The 23,524-nt window shown below is 38.0% G+C and overlaps 1 protein-coding gene and 1 pseudogene across 10 annotated transcripts in view; both read left to right on the top strand.

The window, feature by feature from the left end:
* HUWE1 (HECT, UBA and WWE domain containing E3 ubiquitin protein ligase 1) overlaps positions 1 to 23,524 on the top strand; it is a 152,846-nt gene that overhangs the window by 79,105 nt on the left and 50,217 nt on the right. For 9 of the 10 annotated variants that reach the window (XM_061137923.1, XM_061137921.1, XM_061137930.1 and 6 more), the window contains 12 exons: positions 555 to 766; positions 7,126 to 7,183; positions 8,181 to 8,357; positions 11,770 to 12,015; positions 13,097 to 13,230; positions 14,216 to 14,310; positions 16,638 to 16,829; positions 19,535 to 19,751; positions 20,159 to 20,281; positions 21,080 to 21,317; positions 21,701 to 21,931; positions 23,167 to 23,289. In XM_061137923.1, coding sequence (XP_060993906.1) covers positions 555 to 766; positions 7,126 to 7,183; positions 8,181 to 8,357; positions 11,770 to 12,015; positions 13,097 to 13,230; positions 14,216 to 14,310; positions 16,638 to 16,829; positions 19,535 to 19,751; positions 20,159 to 20,281; positions 21,080 to 21,317; positions 21,701 to 21,931; positions 23,167 to 23,289 — 2,046 coding nt within the window. The remainder of the gene's footprint in view (positions 1 to 554; positions 767 to 7,125; positions 7,184 to 8,180; positions 8,358 to 11,769; positions 12,016 to 13,096; positions 13,231 to 14,215; positions 14,311 to 16,637; positions 16,830 to 19,534; positions 19,752 to 20,158; positions 20,282 to 21,079; positions 21,318 to 21,700; positions 21,932 to 23,166; positions 23,290 to 23,524) is intronic. The other variant, XM_061137929.1, reaches the window with a different exon arrangement.
* Positions 2,086 to 2,178, top strand: LOC133053365 (U2 spliceosomal RNA; annotated as a pseudogene).

The raw sequence follows: 23,524 nt of genomic DNA, 5'->3' as shown, positions 1-23,524 counted from the left end.
ATATTACCCTTTCTAATCTTTCTTGCTTGGGTTTTTGTTTGGGTTTTTTTTATTTCACATTTACTAGTTGTCTCTTAGGATTATTGAAACTGGTATATGAGTTACTGGTGGTTGGTGAGTTAGAACATGGAGTCAGGTCAGTCAGTCAATCACTTAACAGCCATGTGATCCTGAAGAAGTTATTTAAATTCGTAGGACTTCCAATTTCCTTCTTGTAAAATGAAATTAATGGCTACATGCCAGAAATAGTGTATATAACATTTAGTTCAAGTGTTTTAGAAGGAGAAGAGGGCGTCAGGATGAGATGGCTGGATGGCATCACCAATGCAATGGACATGAATTTGTGGAAAGTAAAAGAGATGGTGAGAGACAGGGAGGCCTAGCGTGCTGCAGTTCATGGGGTCGCAAAAAGTCGGACATGACTGGGCAACTGAACAAACAACAAAAGTGTTTGGGCACTTCTGTATATAGCACATAGAAAGTGCTCCAAAAATGTTAGTCATCTCCCCATTCCTTAATTACTAATAAATAATCTTGCTTCCTTTCCCTTTCAGTTACTTGAAGAAATCTGTAATCTTGGAAGAGACCCTAAATACATCTGTCAGAAGCCATCAATCCAGAAGGCAGATGGCACTGCCGCTGCTCCTCCCCCAAGATCTAACCATGCTGCAGAAGAGGCCTCTAGTGAGGATGAGGAGGAAGAGGAAGTACAGGCCATGCAGAGCTTTAATTCTACCCAGCAGAATGAAACTGAGCCTAATCAGCAGTAAGTGTTCACAAGACAAGTTCTCTAGCCTTGTGATCTTGAGCATGTTGTTTTCACCTGTTAAAAATGAGAGTTGAATTAGATCTGGTTGTAAGGTTCTTCCAGCCCCAAATGTCTTATAATTTTTCTTTCTTTGATTCTTGTGTGTCGTTTGTGCTTTGGTGTTTGTTTTGGTGGCCTTAGCAAGCTTGCTTTCTTAAATGCTGTTCATGAAATTCAGTCAGAATTCAATATATCAAATTAAATGACCTTCCTCAGAGGATTTCCCTTTGTTGATTTTGTATTCCACATCATTTACTGCTTGACTGTTTCCATAAGAGAGCATGTATCTCCTAAGAAATTTTTAGGAGTTACAGGGATTTGCTGATTGGTCTTTGTTTATTTGATCTGTTCATTCCAGATAAATCAGAAGGTTTTGGAATGTACTATATGATTGTAGTCAGACACAGTAGATTTTCCTTCTTCTATTTATTTGAGGTTTATTCTACATAAAAATTGATTTCCTGGATGGTAAGATGGGGATAGAAATGATAAAGACTACCAGTGGACCTGGTTCTTTGAACTTACCATGTTTGCATGCAAGGGATGAAAAGCAATAGCTGTTGCTATAACTCTTAATTACTTTCATGCTAGAAGTAGGTGTGATCCCTCCGGACAGTCATGCATTCACTTATTTAATAAGTGCTCTTTTGATGTATATATAGAAGTCATTTTGAGAAAAGCATGATCATTTTAGGCGTGGATATGAATGGGTTTGTGCTGATCTTGAAGGGTGACTTGGGACTTAAGATTATGGTGGAATAGACACCAGGAGTGAAGGTCTAGAATCCAAAACAAGTATCCCCTCTTGAAACTCTAGAAAGTAATGAAGTATGTTGCTTTCTTGGTCAGATATAGTTTCCTTATCTGAGAAGGCAACCCTACCTTCATCTAATGCCATCTTCTTCTGTTTTGATTGAAATGTTCTCTTTCTGGAAAAGGAGAAAGGAGGATACACTAAAAGATTGCAGGACTTCACTTGCAAAGGAGTTGGAATCTTAATGCTTCATTCCCACATCCTGGATTGTCAGCCATCCTGCTGGCATAGAATTCTCTTTCCTGACAACAAACGAGGGAATGATTTCTTGAATGTTAGTATATGTGGTGGTTTTGAGTCAAACTATGCACATTCATCTGCATATAACTTTTCTACCTAGACTCCTTATATCTTTTGTCTAACATGCCCAGATTTTAAGCTGCCTTGATAAATTGACATTTTTTTTCAAATCTTCAAATGTCTTCACTCTGCACACTCTTCTTGGAATATCATGTGTCACTGTATCGCTTCTCGGCCTTTTGGCTAAGATCAAGTGTAGTATCATGTGTCACTGTATATTATCTTCATATTTATCCCCATCCCCAAATTACCTTCTCTCCTTTTCTATCTGCCAAATTCCTGCAAGTTCAACTCAAATACCTTACTCTTACAGGAAATTTTCTCCCAACAGTTTTGTTAAAAATTATTTATATATTCTCTAGTGGTTTCCCCCACTAACCTGTATACTTCTCCAAAGGCAAGGACAATGTCTCATCCAACAGTATATCCCAATCACTTTGTATATAGTAGATAATCAGTCAATAACTGTTTACTTAGTGGTTGATAGAATGAATCAAGAGTATCAGATTAGGGGGCTTCCCTGGTGGCTCTGTGGTAAAGAATCTGCCTACCAGTGTGAGACACAGGTTTGATCCCTGATACAGGAAGATCCCACATGCCATGGAGCAACTAAGCCCATTTGCCACAACTGTTGAGCCTGTGTTCTAGACCCTAGGAGTCACAACTACCTAAGCCCATGCACCCTAATGCCCAGGCTCTTGCTAATCTAAGAATCTCACAAATATTGATACATGTAATCTCACAAATATTGATACATGTATACTTTTCTACTTCTGCCACCTTCACAAGCTTCATTTGGGTCATATGAGGATTATTAGGGCTGAGAGAGAATGCAAAAGACTACCTAAACTCAACTTACATTTTGAAAACCACTATCTATTAAAAGCAAATTCTTTTTTTAAAAAAATTTATTTATTTTAATTGGAGGCTAATTACTTTACAGTATTGTAGTGGTTTTTGCCATACATTGACATGAATCAGCCATGGGTGTACATGTGTTCCCCATCCCGAAACCCCCTCCCACCTCCTTCCCAATCCCATCCCTCAGGGTCATCCCAGTGCACCAGCCCTGAGCACCCTGTCTGATGCATCGAACTGAACTGGTGATCTATTTCACATATGATAATATACATGTTTCAGTGCCATTCTCTCAAATCATCCCACCCTCGCCTTCTCCCATGGAGTCCAAAAGTCTGTTCTTTATATCTGTGTCTCTTTTGCTGTCTCACATATAGGGTCATTGTTACCATCTTTCTAAATTCCATCTATATGCATTAATATACTGTATTAGTGTTTTTCTTTCTGACTTACTTCACTCTGTATAATAGGCTCCAGTTTCATTCACCTCATTAGAACTGATTCAAATGCATTCATTTAATAGCTGAGTCATATTCCATTGTGTATTTGTACCACAGCTTTCTTATCCATTCATCTGCTGATGGACATCTAGGTTGCGTCCATGTCCTGGCTATTGTAAACAGTGCCGCGATGAACATTGGGGTACACGTGTCTCTCAATTCTGGTTTCCTCGGTGTGTATCCCCAGCAGTGGGATTGATGGGCTATGGCAGTTCTATTTCCAATTTTTTAAAGAATTTCCACAATGTTCTCCATAGTGGCTGTACTAGTTTGCATTCACACCAACAGTGTAAGAAGGTTCCCTTTTCTGTGTACTCTCTTCAGCATTTGTTGTTTGTAAACTTTTTGATAGCAGCCATTCTGACCAGTATGAGATGGTATCTCATTGTGGTTTTGATTTGCATTTCTCTGATAATGAGTGATGTTGAGCATCTTTTCATGTGTTTGTTAGCCATCTGTATGTCTTCTTTGGAGAAATGTCTGTTTAGTTCTTTGGCCCATTTTTTGATTGGGTTGTTTATTTTTCTGGAATTGAGCTGCAGGAGCTGCTTGTATATTTTTGAGATTAATTCTTTGTCCATTGCTTCGTTTGCTGTTATTTTCTCCCATTCTGAAGGCTGTCTTTTCACCTTGCTTATAGTTTCCTTCGTTGTGCAAAAGCTCTAAAGTTTAATTAGGACCCATTTGTTTATTTTCGTAAAGGCAAATTCTTTTATCTCCCTATCCCAGATAGTTGTCATGGTAGAAAAATTTGCAGTGAGTGCCACCCCCTCCTCAAAAGTATGTTTGTATCCCTCCCCCACCCTATGCAGAATTCTTCAATGAAACCCCAGATAAATTCTTGTCTCCCATGCCTCCATCTCTTTTCTGATGCCTTAAATGATAGGTAATTTTTTCCATTAATTAATTTTACATTTCCTATTTCCCTGCCTTAAAATGAGGCAGCTGCCTATCTTATTTCTGTCATTCAAAGAGCAAGTCAGCCTGTTATAGAACATATAAATAGAATAAATGGAGTCTTACATGTATATCATACGTAATGTATATACTTTCTTATTTTTGACTTTTGTTGCATAGTGTGGTTTTGAGATTCATCTGTGTTGTCTATCAGTATGTTGTTTTTGTTGCTGAGTAGTATTGCATTGCATGAATATACTACAGCATTTATCCATTTGCCTGTTGATAAACTTTCAAGTTTTCAGTTTTTTTCCAGACTAAGACAGTGTTCTTTTTCCTTGTTGTTTTTTTCCCACTGAAATCAGCAGTATTTGAAAAAAGTGATTGTATTTGATCTTGAGACACGTGATTTGTCCTAGAAATCTGGAATAAGGAAAGTTAGGCACTACAATCTACCCCAAATACATGGAGCTCTGTTCTACATTCAAAGATATTCACCACAAGTAGTACTAAATACTTATTTGTTGGCCTCTTTCTTCTGCCTTCTAAATTGTTTGAGCTCAGCGAAACTGACATTGCTGGGGGTGAATATACTTGCCAGTAAGTAACCAAGCTTTTCAGTTGGGCACCATGGTTTATTTTTGTGATTGATTTCATTTATTTTGCCTAACCACCTACCAACTTGAAAGAAATGGGTGACATAAATCCATGTGCCCTTTGAAACTTGAATGAAAACTGTTTGAGTTTAAAGGCATCAAATGCAGAGAAGCAGTTCCCTGAATTGTGTCCCACTGCTGCTGCTGCTGCTAAATTGCGTCAGTTGTGTCCAACTCTGTGCAACCCTGTACACGGCAGCCTACCAGGCTCCGCCGTCCCTGGGATTCTCCAGGCGAGAACACTGGAGTGGGTTGCCATTTCCTTCTCCAGTGCAGGAAAGTAAAAAGTGAAAGTGAAATCACTCAGTCATGTCTGATTCAGCGACCCCATGGACTGCAACCTACCAGGCTCCTCCGTTCACGGGATTTTCCAGGCAAGAGTATTGGAATGGGTTGCCATTGCCTTCTCCGTGTGGCCCACTGAAAGGGCTCTTTTTGCCAAAGGCAACTGTGTCTCCTCAGAAGTGGGAAGAAAGACCTGATTTTCCTACCCACCCATCCACTCCCCTCCCTACAAAAAGCCAAAACATGACATCTCCTGTCCTATACCCATGTACTATGACACTCAATTGGAATCCTCCTCTACATCTGATTACAGGCTCCAGCATCCTAAATACACATGTAAAATTAAATTTGGGAATGTTTGTTTTGGAGAATGGGGAGAAGCAGAAGTTTTTAATTTGACAGTTAAGGTAAATTATTTGGTTCATTATAGGAATGCAATCTTTCATTGTTTCAAAGATGCTATGGGTCAAAGTTTCATATGAGGTTAGGATTTCCTTAAAACCAGTTAGTAGGGGGATTTCTGAGTTGATCATTTTTACTATTCCTATATGATGTCCTGAGCCTGGAAGGCAAAAAGTTGACGATAGAGGGGGCAAAGTAGTTACTGAACAAGTTTGTTCTTGGAGTTTAAGAACCACTGTTGGTGTTTTCTCTCTTGTTCTCCCCAATTTCCATCTAGCAAGTGAAGAAAGTACCTAAGTCCCATTTCATGATAGTTACTTTGGCTCTTTGCCCTTTTATTTGGCTTCTGCAAAGGGGCAGGTATCTCCCTGGGCTAGAGCCACACCTATAATTCTTAGTTGTAGAGATTCTCTCCCAAGAAGGTGCACTTAGGCTGGGGTGGTGTATAATTGGTGTAAGTAGCAGTGGTTCTGAGGAGGTTTATAGTCAGGGAAAGGTTTGCAGTCTTCCCAGGGAATCCTTTCATTCCTGGCATATATATAGGTCCTCCCTTTGTAGAAAGTTCTTCCCCAGATTCTTCATTGAGCGTGTTCACAGCATCCTACCCAAGCTCTCGCTCTGGATGTTTTAGCTCTAAAGCCATTCATCTTGCCTCTCCACTCTCTTTGCCTAGTCTCCATTTTGCTGCCAAATATCCTTATGCCTGGCAAATCTTTGTTCACATTTTATCTTGCTCAGAGGTGAAAATTACTAGTTTCTTGTCAATTTTTCTGCCTTCTCCCCCTACCTTTCCCTTCTTCCATTTCTGCCCTTTTCTCCCAAAGGCCTATGTCCAAAATTTTCCTTATTTGCCTCAAGTTTTGTCCTTTCCTAGGGTTTATCTTTTAGTTATATTTTGTTTTAGTTTTGGGGGTTTTTTCCCTCTGTTTACTTCTTACAAAAGCCAAGATGGGCTAAAGACTGCATTTTCTGCAGCTGTGGCATTATTGCAGCCTTCTTATCTTCAATGCATCATTGAAGCATATGAAGCAAAAGGACATTATCACAATCTATAGATAGTTCAGGAAAAGCTTGTTAGAAAAGGCAGCCTTGGGTATAGCCTCCATCTTGGATTAACTTCATCTGTTCTGAATAATTGATAAATCTAAGCATGGAATCTTGACTAAAATTAAATTCCATTTCCTGTTCTTTATAACTTTAAATCTGATGTAAGAACATGTTAAGATGTTGTTTCTTTCTTTCTAGCTCCTTTCTTCAAACAAATTTAAATAGTCTCTTAATTGACCTTGCTTATTTTTTATATTTTCATATTGATGAATTCCTCTTAGAGTAGTTTGCCTCATTTAGAAGTTTCTTTTGAGATACATACAAATGCTGTGTTTGTGAAAGTTTGGTTTTTCCTTTTGTGCTGTCACCCTACTCAGGCTAGGAGACCTACCTTCAGAATTGATTTCACCTCTTTTCCCTTTTTTCTGTGCTGTATACTAGAGGATATGTCTTAACTGAGAGAAAAGCCTAGAATTTCATTATTTCCTTTTCTTCTCTTTGCTCTCTTACACTGGTATTGTGAATTTCTGTGTAACTCACTCTTTTCTCCCTTAACAGGGTTGTTGGTACAGAAGAGCGTATTCCTATTCCCCTCATGGATTACATCCTTAATGTGGTAAGATTAATGGTAGGGCAAACTGAGTAAAGATGTGTGTTTTTCTGGAAAATGTGTGGGGTTACCAAATAATTTGATGACTTTAATTTTACTGGGGCCCTTAAACTTCAGAGCAGTGGGTAAAGATATACAAAACTTGTTCTGTGAGATTGATTTGCCAAAACTTAGCTAGCAGTCCCTTTTTTGAAGAGTCCCAATTTTCTATTCATTTCCCTTGGGAAATCAAACAGAAGGACAATGGGCTTTGTTAGGCCAATCTAGTATTATGTTCTTTGAATGTGTCCCAACATGTTTTTTTCCCATTACTTGCCATTTTTCTCATTAACTTCTTTCTCTTTTACGAAAAAAAGAAAAATTTAATGTGGTGTTTTCTTTTAACTTGCTGTGTGTCTCACAGGAAAAAGAGTTTGAATTTTCCCAGAATTATCTGTAAGGGGAAGCCCACTTAGCATTTGTTCTAGCCCAATAAGCACTTCCAGACAAGACGTCCAGAGATGGTTTGTCTTTTGGCTGTGTGTTTGTTGGCCATATTTTACTTTCTTACCCTTACAGAATACTTTGTTTGGTCTAAATCCGTGTTCCAGGATTCTAAGTTTCATTTGCATTATGAGCACATTTGAAGGAAAGTATCTATGTTGTTTACTTCCAGGGAGAGGCAACATATTCTCATGCAAGAAAGACTAAACAAGCAAATTAAGAGATTAAACCTGATTCTGTCACTAATTCATGGTGTGGCCATGTGCAAGTCATTTAGCCTCTCTGTGCTCTCAAATTATGGGACTTGAGGTGTAGCTGAAAAGATAGATTGGGAAGAAGTTGTAATTACTCCTTATTTTCTGAATGTTTAGGTTTCATATAATGTGCCTATCCCTATTTACCTGATTATCCTAGGAAATACTGATTTCATGACTATAAGGTCACCCCTATCCTTATTCCAAGCTAGCATTTTAGTTCCAAGTGTCAGGCTCTAACTTTATTTAAAATTTTCATTACCCAGATGAAATTTGTGGAATCTATTCTGAGCAACAATACAACTGATGACCACTGCCAGGAATTTGTGAATCAGAAAGGACTCTTGCCTTTGGTTACCATTTTGGGTCTTCCCAATCTGCCCATTGACTTTCCCACATCTGCAGCCTGTCAGGCTGTTGCAGGTGTCTGCAAATCCATATTGGTAAGAAGCATCTGACCAAATATTTTCATTTCTTTTAGAAATCAATTTTGCAGTACTTCTATATACATGTTTTTACCATGGTCTCCCCTTCAACTAAAACATAATGAAGAAATTTGTGGTTATGTACTACAAGTGGATTTTGTGACTAATAGTGTGCCATGTTATTTCTCATTGAAAAGTCAAGTGTTCTTTTTCCCTGAGTTTGGTATGTAGTTCTAACATACAAGTTTTTTGGAAGGGAAAATGTAGCTCCAAGAAAGCTTTGGAGGTGGGTTTTAACACAATCTGGTACTGTTTCACCATGTATTTTTTTTTCCTTTGTCAGGCTTGATAGTTGTGTATTTTAAGCATGGTTGACCTGTAGTTCATTGCTCAAATTTTGCCCAAAAAATGAAGTTGCTTTAAATAGTGGTAAAATAGACATAACATGATAATTACCACTTTAGCCATTTCTCAGTGTATAGTTTAATAGTGTTTAGTACACCACATTGTTGTGAAAAGCATCTCTAGAACTCTCTTCATCTTGCAAAACTGAAACTCTGCACTTTAAACAGCTTTCAATTCCCGTCTCCCTATCAGACCCTGGTAACCGCCATTCTACTTTCTGTCTTGAATTTTGACTCCTTAGGTATGTCATGTAATTTGAATTCATAAGGTATTTTTCTTTGTATAACTGATTTAATTTGCTTAGCATAATGTTCTCAAGATTCATCCATGTTGTAGCGTATGTCATAATTTTCTTCTGCTTTTAAGGGTGAATAATAGTCCAGTGTATATATAAACTGCATTTTGTTATTGATAGACAGTTTTAGTTGCTTACCTTTATGAATGGTGCTGCTACAAACGTGGATGTGTCCTCCAGACTCTGCGTTTGTGTATATTGAAAACACTTAAGATCTACTCTCTTAATAAATTTCTGATATATAACATAGTATATATAATTAGCTAATTATAGTTACCACAGTATACATTAGATCCCCAGAATTTATTCATCTTATAACTGAAAGTTTGTACCCTTCGACCAGCATCTCCACAACATCCCCCAGCCCCTGACAATCACCATTCTACTCTCTGGTTCTGAGTTTGACTTTAAAATGAGATCATACCTGAGACACTGCTTTCAGTTTTTTGGTTATCTACCCAGATGTAGGATTTGCTAGATCATTTGGTAGTTCTGTTTTTAATTTTTTGAGAAACTATTTTATTATCCACAGCAACTACACCATTCCACATTCCAATCAACAGATTCTCTGCATCCTTACCAACTCTTGTTATTTTATAGTTTTTTGATACTAGCCAACCTAATGAGTATGGAATGAAATCTCATGGTTTTGATTTGCATTTGTCTGTTGTTTAGCAATGTTGAGCATCTTTCGTGTGCCTGTTGGCCACATGTCTTCTTTAGAAAAATGTCTGTTCGGGTCCTTTTCCCAAAACAGTACGTTTTTTCCCCAAGAACAGTACATTTTATTTGACAACAGACTTAACAGTTTGTCTCAGTTGTGACATATGTAGATGGCTTTAGATTGTTTTTTGGTGGTCACCCATACGGAACAAGATTTTTCAATCTTCAAAATAACCAAGGCTCAAAGAGATTGTGCGTTTCACTTCAGTTCACAAGTAACTGTGTGTCCTCCATTTATCGAATTATTTTTGGCATAGATTTCCCTTTGAGGTAAAAGAGTAGAGATGAAGCCATTCCCCAGTCTCAAAGAAGTAAGGTGTTGCTGGCTGGTGTTTCTCAGCAGGCTGGCACATCTGTATTTCTTGTCTAATTCTTCTCATTGGCCTGGAGCAACTCTTCATATTTTCTCTACATAGCCTAGCACTTTTCCACCCCCCTGGTTGCCTGATGGTTTCTTTCTCTCATAAGCCTGGAGTTTCTAAGGATAAGGCAGAGCCCATTTCTTTCATTGGGTTTGTTTTTTGTTGAGTTACAGGAGTTCTTAATATATTCTGGATATTAATTCCTTATCATAAATGATTTGTAGATTATTTTCTCCCATTCCATGAGTTGCTTTTCACTGTGTTGATAGTGTCATTTGATGTGAAAAAATGTTTTAATTTTTATGAAGTCCCAGTTTGGTTTTTATGGGGGTTTTTTTGTTGTTTTTGCTCTACTTTCATTGCACGTGCTTTTGGTGTTATACCTAAGAAATCACTGTTAAATTCAGTGTCATGCAGCTTTTGTCCTATGGCTTTTTCTAGGTGTTTTATAGTTTTTAGCTCTTATATTTAGGTCTTTGATCTACTTTTGAGTTGATTTTTTATATGGTGTAAGGTAACAGTCAACTTCATTCTTTTTCATGTGGGTATCCAGTTTTCCCAACACTATTTGTTGAAAAGATTGTCCTTTCCCTATTACACCCTTGTCTTGGTAACCTTGTCAAAAATCATTTGACCATGTATCCAAGGGTTTATTTTAGAACTCTGTAATCATTGGTGTTGATGTCTGTCTGTCTTTATGCAAGTACTGCAGTGTAAGATAGTTATATCTATTCGGGATCCCTAGAAATTCTGTATGAATTTCAAGAGAGAGATTTTTTTGTTTCTGAAAACAAAAGTCATTGGGATTTTTATAGGAATTGGATTATATCTTTGACATTTCTTTGTTAGCTGAGTTGTGCAATAAGTAATTTCTGCTAAAAATCAGAATCGAATTTCTTGAGGACTTGGAAAGATCCATAATTGTGACATTTGCATTTAATTTTTTTTTTTGCTTTTCTCTTTGCAAATATTTAATTAAGTGCTATTCATAAGAGATAGGGGGAAGGGAGGCTGCTCCAGGTTTATTGTACCCTTAAGATACTGTGAGGGTGGATAGATTTATTTAAAACCATAGGAAAGGGACATAAGTTCTCCTATTTGAATGGCAAGTGGTAGTGTTCACTGTCAAGATTTTTCTTCAGACTCAAAAAAAATTTACAAGGGCCATATAATCCTTGAGTTATCTCCAAAATAAGAAAATGCCTAGCTAATGCCTGTCCTAGACTTGTCTCTCTTATTGTGGTAAGAAAAAAAAATTTGTAACAGTGGTTCATTTCCATGCTTTAGAACCTTACCTAATATTGCTCCCTGTTGTGCAAAATTTGGAATTAATTTTACAGCATGGAGTCCTTGCTATAACAGTATTCCAGTTTGGCCATCACAATCATTTAAATTTGACTGACTTACCACTTAACCACTGACTTACCTCAGCCTCTCATTTAAGAGAAGTGATGTGCTGCTCTAAAAGGAGGTGTTTAGGTATGTCATACCTGCATTCATTTTTGGTTCCACCATTTACCAGGTGAGAGACCATGGCCAGGTCTAAAATTTGTGAGTCGAGTCTTCCACTTCTTTCATTGTGACTTTTAAGACATATGCATATGAAGTTTATTGTACATTAATGCTTTAATTATTGTTATTTCAGACACTGTCACATGAACCCAAAGTCCTCCAGGAAGGTCTCCTTCAGTTGGACTCTATTCTTTCCTCCTTGGAGCCCTTACACCGCCCAATAGAATCCCCCGGGGGCTCAGTGTTATTGCGAGAACTGGCTTGTGCTGGCAATGTTGCTGATGCTACCCTCTCAGCTCAAGCCACACCTCTACTACATGCACTCACTGCTGCCCACGCTTACATCATGATGTTTGTTCATACTTGCAGGGTTGGACAGGTAAGAATTATCTTAAGGGTGAACATGTTGGTTTAAAGTCAGTAAAATACCTAGGGCATATACCTGGCATCTTAGTGTACTTAGAAGCAGTTCTACCGAGGCTGACTGGTGAGTTCTTTTGGGTTGGATGGGTGATTTAAGGTTTATGCTTCAAGTTGCTGTCTAGTTTCACTTTCCGTTAGTATATTTTTAATTGGAAGTAAGGTGACAATATAACTTGTTTCATGAACTGGACCTTCTTGAGAGTAAAAGAGACTGAGATAAATACAGGTGTTAATAGATCTATAGCATTCATATAGGCCTTGGGGATGTATAATTACCCCTCTTAGCAAGCAAGCCTCAGTTGGGTGCTCATCTAGCCTTATTACTTCCTAATCTTTCTACAAATGCATGTAGACTTGATAATAAGGTGGCAAGAAGGAAATTTGACCACAGAACTTTTTAAGTCAATGGTAATTAACAGATTACTAAAGATTTCCTAAATATCACCCCCTATGTTTGCACTCCCATGTGTGAGGCTCCTCTTGTGCTTCCAGAAAGTTGAGCTTGTGAGAGGTTATTTTTTGAGTGTTCACAGTTTTGCTACCTTTAGTTGTCAATCTGAAGACTAATAGTGTGTTTTTAGCAGGCCTGTTTTATGCTGTTGAGTGTGTTCTTTGAAAAAATGTAATTGGAAAGCACAATTATAAATTATCTAAAAAATAATTAAGTTATACAACAAAACTTTATGTGTTTATTTATTGAAATAAAGAAATGTGAAATAACAAGTCCCTTCTCCATCTAAAAAATTTGGAAGCTGTCTGTGAATCTGTAAAACTGTTTCTTTGATTTAGAAAAACGGAGTTGCCTATGACTCCTGTTTTTCATCTTACCAAAAAACAATGAGATCTTAAAGATAGATTGTAAATATTAAAAGAGAATACCTGTGATCTTCAGTTTGGAAATTTTGATGAAGTTGATAGCTCTGAGAATAATGAGGAAGGAAAAATAGAATCCCTTATCCTTCTTAAATAGCTGAAAGTTCATTTTGATCGTTCAGAGGGCATCCCAAAGATCACCTTCTTTTTCACTTTGGTTACAGAGTGAAATTCGTTCTATCTCCGTAAACCAGTGGGGCTCTCAGTTGGGTCTGAGTGTTCTGAGCAAGCTGAGCCAGTTATACTGTTCCCTCGTATGGGAAAGCACTGTCCTCCTCTCCCTCTGTACCCCAAACAGGTAAGGGAATGAATGGTCATCTCTTTTATTATCTCTGTTGTCTTTCCTAACAGAAATTAAACTTAGTGAGCCTCGAGGATTGCTTTGGTTAAGGATAGAAAGGTAAAGAGTTCAGAGGCTTTCTTGTCTCTGGTAGTTCATTCAGGCTGCTATAACAAAATCCACAAATCAGGTTCTTAGAAACAATAGAAATTTATTGCTCAGAGTTTTGGCGGCTAGAAGTCTGCATGATTAGGTGAGGGCTTTCTTCCACATTGTAGACTTCTCATTCATTGTATCCTCACATGGTGGAAAGGACTATGAATCCCTCTGGAGCCTCTTTTATAAGGGCCTTTTCCCATTCATGAGGGTTCTATTCTGAAGCACCTGTCAAAGGCTTGGGCTTCTCTGATGGCTCAGATGGTAAAGAATCTGCCTGCAGTTCAGGAGACCCAGGTTTGATTCGTGGGTCAGGAAGATCCCCTAGAGAAAGGAATGGTTACCCATTCCAGTATTCTTGCCTAGAGAATTCCATGGACAAAGGAGCCTGGTAGGCTACTACATTTCATGGGGTCACAAAGAGTCGGACACAACTGAGTGACTAATATGCACAGAGACCTTACTACTAATACCATCATCTTGTGGAGCATTAGGATTTTAACATTTGAATTTTGAGGAGACACAAGCATTTAACCAGTAGCATTGTCCTTCCCACTTACCAGCCAAAGGGCTTGCTTACAGATGTGTTGTGCATCTTTGATGTGATATCCCAGTTATGCTGTGTCAGCATGGTGGGTGTTTACAAAATGGTCCTGTAGTTAGACAGGTCTAAAGAGTTGAGTTATAAACCAAACGTCAGGAATTCCATCATTGCAGATATTTTATTAGGTTAACTTACCTGCTGTAGGAAGGGAATGGTATCAGTTAAGCAGGTCAGAGACCAAGCACAACATATAAAAAAATGAGTTATCAGAAGTTTTATTGCTCACTGTTTCTCTTCTTGCAGCTTGCCATCTGGGTGTGAATTTGGCCAGGCAGACATGCAGAAACTGGTTCCAAAGGATGAGAAGACAGGTACGACCCAGGGCGGAAAAAGATCAGGTAACTCCAAGAAACTTAAAGTCCCAGCCATTAATTCTTTTAAGTTCTGTCTCGGTGTCTTCATAGGTTTATTGTGAAAATTTAGTTAGCTCTATCATCTGTAGTCTTCAGGCATTTTTCCATTCATTAATTTTTAGTTATATATTTTGAATTATTTTCAGTTACTTCCTCTATAAGAAAAAATACATATCCACAATGATAAAAATTAGAAAACATAGTAGAAAGAAGAAAAACCCATATTTATACCACAGAAAATATTTTGAAAGTGTCTGCCTAATCTTTTTCCCTGAGGATATGTTTTATTAACATAGTTGTGATTGTCTTAGACATATTTTATAGATCTCTCTTCACTTAATGTTAATATTAAGTGCTATGTAAAGGTACCATGAATTAACCATTCCCTATTAAGTTTCTAATGTAATGTTTTGAAAACTGAACATCTTTGTAGTTTTTTGCAAACGTTGAGATTGATTCTTAGAAATTACTATAGGTTGAATGGAAAAAACTGAATTTTTAATTTTTATTAATTTAAATGTAACAAACTATTATTCTGTTCAGTTGTTAAAAGACGTTAAAGTTTGTTGGGAAAACTTAGGTGTGTGAATTGGTTTTTATCCCCCAGTAAATTGTATGAAATATAAATCAATTAAGGAAAGTTGAATATCTGTATTAAGATGTACTGTAAGTGTAAAATAGCTACCTTTTAAAAATAGTATAAAAATGTATAATCTCATTAATTTTTATATTTGATTATATGTTAAATAACAATTTTTATTATATTGAGTTTTAAAAAATTATAGCTTTTTTTTTAACTTTTTAAGTGGTTAGTAGAAATTTTTAATTATCTATGTGGTTCACATTATATTTCTATTGCACAATGTCATTTTAGAAAATAGATTTTACATTATATTAAAATAGAAGTTCCAAATTGCAATAAGCAGAAATTATACAATTTAGACTTCCCCGGTGGCTCAGTGGTAAAGAATCCACCTGCCAATGCAGGAGACATGGATTCAATCCCTGATTTGGGAAGACTCCACATGCCATTGAGCAACTAAGCCCATACGCTACAGCTACTGAGCCCATGTGCCACAACTACTGAAGTCCACATGCCCTAGAGCTGGTGCACGGCAGCAAGAGAAGCCACTGCAGTGAGAAGCCTGTTCACAACTGAAGAAAAGCTTGCAACAGAGACCCAGCAAGTGGAAAATAAATAAATAAAATTAGAAGAAGAAGAAATCATACAATCTTCTGACCCTAATGGAGCAAACCTAAAATTAATAAAAGCAGATTTTCTAGGAAGTTTTTTTCTCCTATACTCTGCATCAGGGGAAAAATAAATTTGATGAACTATTTAAAGAAAACAATGAAGACAGTTCTATATATAAAAGCCTATTAACTATGCTTAAAAATTGTATTGAGATTACTAAAAATAGAGAAAATGTTAAGGAACTAATAAAGCAGACATAAGTTCTGAAATAAGTAATGACACATGACAGCTAGTTATTGTATTGTGGGAGAATGGGACAGAATTAATAAGATATACACAAACTTCTGGCAAGGTTAATTTTGTAGAGAATGTATGAAACCAGAAGTTAGAATATCAAGTTTTGCCAAAGTGTACCAACTTTAACTCAAAAAAGTAATTTACTAAGAATCAGGAACAAAATTAGACTTTGGTCAAAGAATTGCCTTGCATAACAATTTAGATATATTTTGCCCCAGCAGTTTTTTTCACAAATTTAACAAGGATAACTCAATTTACACATATAGTTTTTCCAGAATATTACAAAGAAAACTTGGTGATATGTTTTATAGTTTGCCTAATGTTGATTCTTAGATCTAAGAGCACACGTGACCCCCCCAGAAAAAGACACATCTCACATTCATATGCAAAAATCTTAAATTCTAGGAAATATATTTCTCCAGTAGTGATCTATGATGTCTAATTTGAGTTTATTAATGAGCTACAAAATTATAGCAGGGTGTGTGCCTTGAGAGTGTGGGTCACCATGCACATTGTATCTATACGAAGTTTCTGAGTCCTGCAGTATGCTTACAGTCTTCCAGGGTAGCCCTGCATAAAGACTTTTTAACACGCTCCCATTGGAAGATGGATGTCAGTGTTACCTAGTTAGAAGGACTCCAAAGAAAGAAGCTTATCAGTACAGTTTTGTGGGTTTTTTTTTCTTTTCAGATTTAGGAAGTTGTGGCCATTTAAAGAGTAACAAGCACTATAGGTAGCTCTCTCTCGGAGCTCTTCAGAGCAGGGAACCAGTTAAGTCTTGGCTTACCATGGTCTTATTGCTCCCCTCTTATGGCTACAGATGGGGAACAGGATGGAACCACCGGAAGTATGGATGCTTCTACCCAGGGCTTGTTGGAAGGCATTGGGCTTGATGGTGACACACTGGCTCCTATGGAGACAGATGAACCTACTGCTTCAGACTCTAAGGGCAAATCTAAAATCACACCTGCCATGGCTGCCAGAATCAAGCAAATCAAGCCATTGTTGTCAGGTGAGTGATTCTCTTCCTTCTATATCTTTTGGAGCCCGTTATGGCTGTATTGTTTCCTTTTAAGGAAATTTTAAACTTGGTGGCTTATTTTCAGGTATCTGCTATTTGACAGGCTCTGTACTAACTGTTAGGGAGACAGAGATGAGAGAGTGGCTTTCTGAAAGCCAAATCCACCCCTCCTTTTCTTTCTACTCTTCTGCTACTACACATGACCTCTGATCCTACCATTTCCCTAAAATGTCTCACCAAGGTATCTAAGCTTGTTGCTAAGTCCACTGGATACTCTTTAGTCTCCTCACTTTTCTGCAGCACAATGGTTGACCTACCACCTTTCTCAAAATACTCTTTTCTTGGCTTTGTGATATTAAGCCCACCTGCTTACCTGTTACCTATCTGGCTACTTACTGTACTCAAGTCTCCTCTTCCTTTCTCTGTCGTTCAAGTGTAGCTGGCAAGTAACACAGTTGATTTGTGTTTTAATAGTTACCTTGCCACCTCTGTGGAAACTACAATAACATGATACAAGACCATATTAAAGATGTGCACTGGGGACCTCCCTGACAGTCCAGTGGTAGAGACTGTGCTTCCACTGTGGAGGGTGCAGGTTTGATCCCTGGTCAAGGAACTAGGATTCTGCATGCTGTGCAGTGCAGCCAAAAAAAAAAATACATTGGCATGTCTTCGCCATCTTTCACCCCTTAATTTTTGGGGAACCTATTTTGTATGCCTACACCAATTTTGTATGTTTCCTACTTTCTGACCCCTTACTGTGAAGGAAAATGAGGACAACTCTTGAGAATTGGGAGCTCTGCGCAAAGGAAAGCAAAACATGGCCTTTGGTGCTTCCATTTGTTATTTTAAACCCTGTTGGATTTTACATTCCATTCTAATTTGCTTAATTCTACTCCTTTTTTTTTCCCCCTTTATTTATTTATTTATTTTTCCAGTGGGTTTTGTCATACATTGATATGAATCAGCCATAGATTTACATATATTCCTCATCCCGATCCCCCCTCCCACCTCCCTCTCCACCCGATTCCTCTGGGTCTTCCCAGTGCACCAGGCCCGAGCACTTGTCTCATGCATCCCACCTGGGCTGGTGATGTGTTTCACCATAGATAATATACTACTCCTTTGTTTTAATTTGAAAGTCTACTTTCACTTTCCCCATATTGAAGGAAAATTGACCATCCAAGAAGATGCTGATGTTTACCTCTCCTTTCTTTGTTATACCTCTGAAACCTTTGAACATTCTAGGGTTTCTGTGTGGGCCCAGCCCATGCCTTTGATGTCTATTTCTCTGTGTTTACTGGCCTTTTGTTTTTCTCTTTTATCCTTGCTGACTACTTTTGAGCCACTTTGCTGTCTATTCACTTGAAAGCAGTGGTAGAAAAGTAAAAATTTAATGTTTACATGCATTAGGCTTTCAAATTCTGGGCACACCCAACCTCCAGTCAGGTAGTGCAAGTATCTATAGTCTATTCCCTCATTATAATTGGGAGATCCTAATATGTTTCGATTAGGAAGAAAGACTTGTTCCTTTCTTAAGCTGTATATCTCAGAACTTAACTGAGTTTGGGGGGGAGGGTATGGTATGTGGCACCAGTTCAAGTAGAGCCTATTTTTTCACACTGGGTTCATGTGGTGTTGTTTAGTTGCTAAGTTGTGTTCAACTCTTCTGTGACCCCATCCAGCCTCCTTTGTCCATGGGATTTCCCAGGCAATAGTACTGGAGTGGGTTGCCATTTCCTTCTCCAGGAGATCTTCCCAACCCAGAAATCGAACCCACCTCTCCTGCCTTAGCAGGCAGATTCTATAGTACTGAACCACCAGAGAAGCCTGGGTTCATGTGTATATGTATGTAATTAAGAGATGTGCTCTGATTCAGACCTAGTCTTATCTCTGGATTGTGATGAAATGTTTATTTCAGAAATACTGTGACAGCATTTTCATTTGTGATTTTAAGAGTAATAAATATTCACTGTAGAAAAGGTACAGAGAAATGTTTTAGGAAAAACAGGAAAATACCCATGTTTAGATATATTTTCTTTCTCTTTTTCTATACATCTCCTTTTACATGTTTTATTTGGATTCTATCTTTTTGGTTCAGCAATATATTCCAAAAAGCATCCTACAAAGATGAAAATTTGAAATACTTGTAATCTATGTAATACCTTATTCAATTTTTATAAGAAGGCCACTTTTTACATTTTTATGCTTTTCCAAACAATCTTTTTTCTTTGGGGGACCATACATTTAATGTTGGTATACATATGATACTCTTTTCTGGTCTAGGTTGTTAGCATTTTTGCCAGTTTTAAAGTTCTCAGGCATTTTAAGTGACTCCATAGTTCAGTACATATTATAGATATACCATTTACTTAACTAGTTCATATTGTGTATTGCTTTCTGCAAAGGTGGTTTCAGTTTATATCTCCACTAACAGTGTGAGTACTTGTTTGTCTTTCATATTTGCTATGTATTGAATACCAATATACTTCTCCATCTCCTGCCTTCAAAAGAGGCATTTATTCCCTGTGGAACTTCTTTTCAGATATCACATGTAGAGACAAGTCCAGGTGTTTCATAGAATATTATGTGGGAGGAAGTAGTCAGTCATTAAAATGTGTTAACAGTAATGTGTCTGTTATAATGAAACCATTCTGGAAACACTGTACAGCCTTATTCTGACTTTTGGGTTCCAGCTTCCTCTAGATTAGGCAGAGCACTGGCTGAGCTGTTTGGACTCCTTGTTAAACTTTGTGTGGGGTCTCCTGTCCGCCAGAGAAGAAGCCATCATGCTGCCAGCACCACCACAGCACCAACACCTGCTGCTCGATCAACGGCCTCAGCCCTCACTAAGCTCCTCACAAAAGGCTTATCATGGCAGCCTCCACCATATACGCCTACTCCGCGCTTCAGGTGAGGTTCTGCTTGAGATGCAGAATCTAATTGGTTCCTTCTCTACTTGAATGCAGAGTGAATCGCTGAATTAGAGGACTTGGAGGTCCCTTGTTTTACCCTAAATGTGTACCCCAGATACAGTTTAAGGTACTTGTCTTGGTTCTACCTGCTCTAAAATACAGAGGTTTTTAAAAGTATTTATAATCAGACTGCATTTCAGTAACCTTGTGTTTAGTAGTAGGTGGAAACTGTCACCCTTTTTTGCCTTAGAAATTTTAATATCCAAACTAGTCACCCACCTGCATTCTAGTCAATCAGTCACTTCAGTGCAGTGTTAAATTTTACTCTTGGCTTCTACTTGAATTTCCCATTGTTTCTCTGGCTGTCCTAGAGAAGGTTAAATTTTTGCTTTTTCCCTCTTCCAGGCTGACCTTCTTCATCTGTTCAGTTGGTTTTACATCCCCAATGCTGTTTGATGAAAGGAAGTATCCCTACCACCTCATGCTGCAGAAATTTCTCTGCTCTGGAGGCCACAATGCCCTTTTTGAGTAAGGATCATGTTGCTTTTCAGAGAAGCATTGTTTGGAGTTTGGTCTTTTCTGTTTGCCTCAGCAGCCCACGACTTTCTAAGCCACCTGTCCTGTGATGATGGGATACATAGAGAGAGCCATTGGTTGTACCTTTTCATGGTTTAGGAACTCGTTGTATTATCTCCATCTTCCTGGAGGGTAGGATTCAGCCTGTCCTTGGGCTGTTTTGTAACAGTCTCTGTTTTTCTTCATTTGGATTGCAATGTCTTGTACATATTTTTCTAATAGACTTGTCCTTTCCTACTATTTCTTTGAATATGATAATTTTTCTGCTGCTTTTGGTCAGAAGATTCTAAGTTTCACTTTGGTTTTTTTTTTTATTTGTTGTAGCTTTAAAAATAAAGCTGGAAATGGTATTAATTTCACCCTAAATATGTGTAACAAATTATCACTTTGTCCACCTTAAACTTACATATGTTATATGTCAATAATATATCAATAAGGATGGAAAAAAACACAAATAAAAGATAAAGCACTATATTCAGTGTCTTGTAATAATTGATAGTGGAAAAGAATATGAAAAAGAATACATGTATAACTGAATCATGTTGCTGTATACCAGAAACACAACATTGTAACTCAACTATACTACAATTTTTTGAAAAGGGTAAAGCTAATAAATGTTGGACAGACTAGAAGCAGTATCTCCAAGAAGAGGAACTGGGAAGCTTTTGAATGTGTCCCTGTTTTTCTACCCCCACCCCCAATCTAAAATACTAATATTCCATCTTCACATTTTCTCTTATTTGAATTTAGAACATTCAATTGGGCTCTGTCTATGGGAGGAAAAGTTCCTGTTGCTGAGGGATTAGAACATTCAGACTTACCTGATGGCACAGGAGAATTCCTAGATGCCTGGCTAATGCTGGTGGAGAAGATGGTAAATCCCACCACGGTGCTTGAATCTCCACATTCACTGCCTGCCAAATTGCCTGGAGGTGTTCAGAACTTTCCACAGTTCAGTGCCCTCCGCTTCCTTGTGGTAACTCAGAAGGTGAGTATTCAGCATTCTAAAACCAGGAGTAATTTCTCATGCCAGCTAGGTAGCTCCCACTCTCTTTTGTCCTCCTTAGTGAAATAGTTTGCTGGAGAACCACTGGATCCTACTCCCAGATAAGGCTTCCTTGCAGAATGGATTGCAGACCACTTGATAATTTTCTGTGGTGTAAACCTTTGAACTGTAAACTCCAGATGGCAACTTCCAGGTTGGGTTTAATGCCCCCTCTCTGTGCTTCCTTGGACCCCCTCAGTACTGCCTGAAATTTTGTTGTTGGCATTGATTGTGGAAGGACTGTCTCACAGATCTTTGACTTATTTTTCCTGAGGTTTTGAATTGAGACAAAATGGTCTTCACATAGCTTTTCAAATGACTTACAGGCAGCCTTTACTTGCATCAAGAACCTGTGGAACCGGAAACCCTTGAAAGTATATGGTGGGCGAATGGCTGAGTCCATGCTAGCCATCCTGTGCCACATCCTCCGAGGAGAACCTGTGATTCGAGAGAGACTGAGCAAAGAAAAGGAGGGATCTCGAGGGGAAGAGGATACAGGACAAGAAGAAGGTGGCTCTCGCCGCGAACCTCAAGTCAACCAGCAACAACTACAACAGGTGGGATTCTGACCTCACACTCCAGGGCCCAGACTTTGCACCTGAGATGTACAGTCTATGGGATTTCTAAGTTTCTAAATGCCCAGTCCTGTTAGGAGATAGGTTTAAATTTGCTTTCTTTCTTACTCTTTTTCTCCCGAGAAAGCTGAAGTGTTGTTTCAGTACTCCTAATAGGTAAAAGATCTGTGTCCTCCCAAGCATGTTGTTTAGTATTGGAATTCTTTTATGTATTCTCAGTAGACTGTGGCTGCCATGTTCTTTGGAGGCAAACCATCCTCAGCTACTTTCTGATGGATCTGTAAAGAGAAGGGACATTGTGACCCAAATTTATTTTCCAATAAGAGCTTTTGGAAACCTTACTCACCTACAAAACTGTTTTCATTTTTTAAATTTAAAATAGTTGGAGGCTAGAAGTGGGGGAGGGGTGCACCTTATGAACCTGACATTTCAGTCTCAAACAGCATTATATCTAGAGTCCTGTTCAAACGTCTTCTGTATGTACATGCCACATTTTTATTATAGTAGTTAAGTGTTCACTTTAAGAAAACTTAGAAATATACCAAAATACTTTCTAAAGGTATTCATAATGTTGCACACATATCTGTATCCTTTTTTTCATCACTTAATTCTGTGCCTAATTTTTACCTAGCAGTATCATACAGAACGTAGACTTATACTGCTGTCTTTAAGAAAATAGGTCTTTTTTACTTCTTACTCATTCTTTTATTGCTGGGTATGTTGATTTTCTTATTATTTGGTGTTGTAAAGCTGTGGTGTATAGCTTCATTCTCTACAAATCTTTCTATGCATCTCATAATTACTTCCTAGTTGTAGGTTTCCTGGGTCAGTTTTTCAGGCTCTTGTTCTGTTGCCAGTCTGTCTTCAAGAAAAGTGGGACCAAGTTTTGCTTCTGTGTGTGAGTCTCAGTCTTAGAACAATCTTGCTAAGGAAAATAACCATCTAGCTGAATTTTCTTGAAGGATGGAATTGGGAATCACTTTGACTCCTCGTCTCATTACGTAGCTCTGTTTAAATGGTATGGAAGCACCTTGCAGAAAGGATCATTCATGTTATCTAACTGACTTAGCTTTATAAATATTCTCAGTTCATATGAAGTTAGAAAAACTTGTTTCCATCTTAAAAGGATTCCTCTTTTTTTTTTTTTTTTTTTTTTTACAATGTGTTTGGATTTCTCTCTTACCATGGTTCTTTGAGATCCTGCATTCTTTTTGTAGCTCATGGACATGGGCTTCACAAGGGAACATGCCATGGAGGCCCTGTTGAACACCAGCACCATGGAGCAGGCCACAGAGTACCTTCTAACCCACCCTCCCCCGATCATGGGAGGAGTTGTTCGGGTGAGTTGGCTCAGGGGCTCTGATCTCTCAGGGTGTTGGTATGGCTGCTAATGTGCTTTACTTCTCCATGCCAATATTTTCTTTACATGCTAACTCTTACAGCTCTAGAATATAAGGAGCAGAAGCTTTCTATCTCTTAGTCAGGCAAATTTTACTGGACTTTGCAGAAGAACTCTTAAATTATCCATAGGCAGAAAGTAATAGGAGAGGCTCTCTTTTCTGAAATGCCAAATAG

Source organism: Dama dama, chromosome X (genome assembly GCF_033118175.1).
Source record: "Dama dama isolate Ldn47 chromosome X, ASM3311817v1, whole genome shotgun sequence".
Taxonomy (NCBI): domain Eukaryota; kingdom Metazoa; phylum Chordata; class Mammalia; order Artiodactyla; family Cervidae; genus Dama; species Dama dama.
The sequence above is the reverse complement of the archived record's forward strand: the minus strand, read 5'-3'. Positions and strand labels throughout refer to the sequence as shown.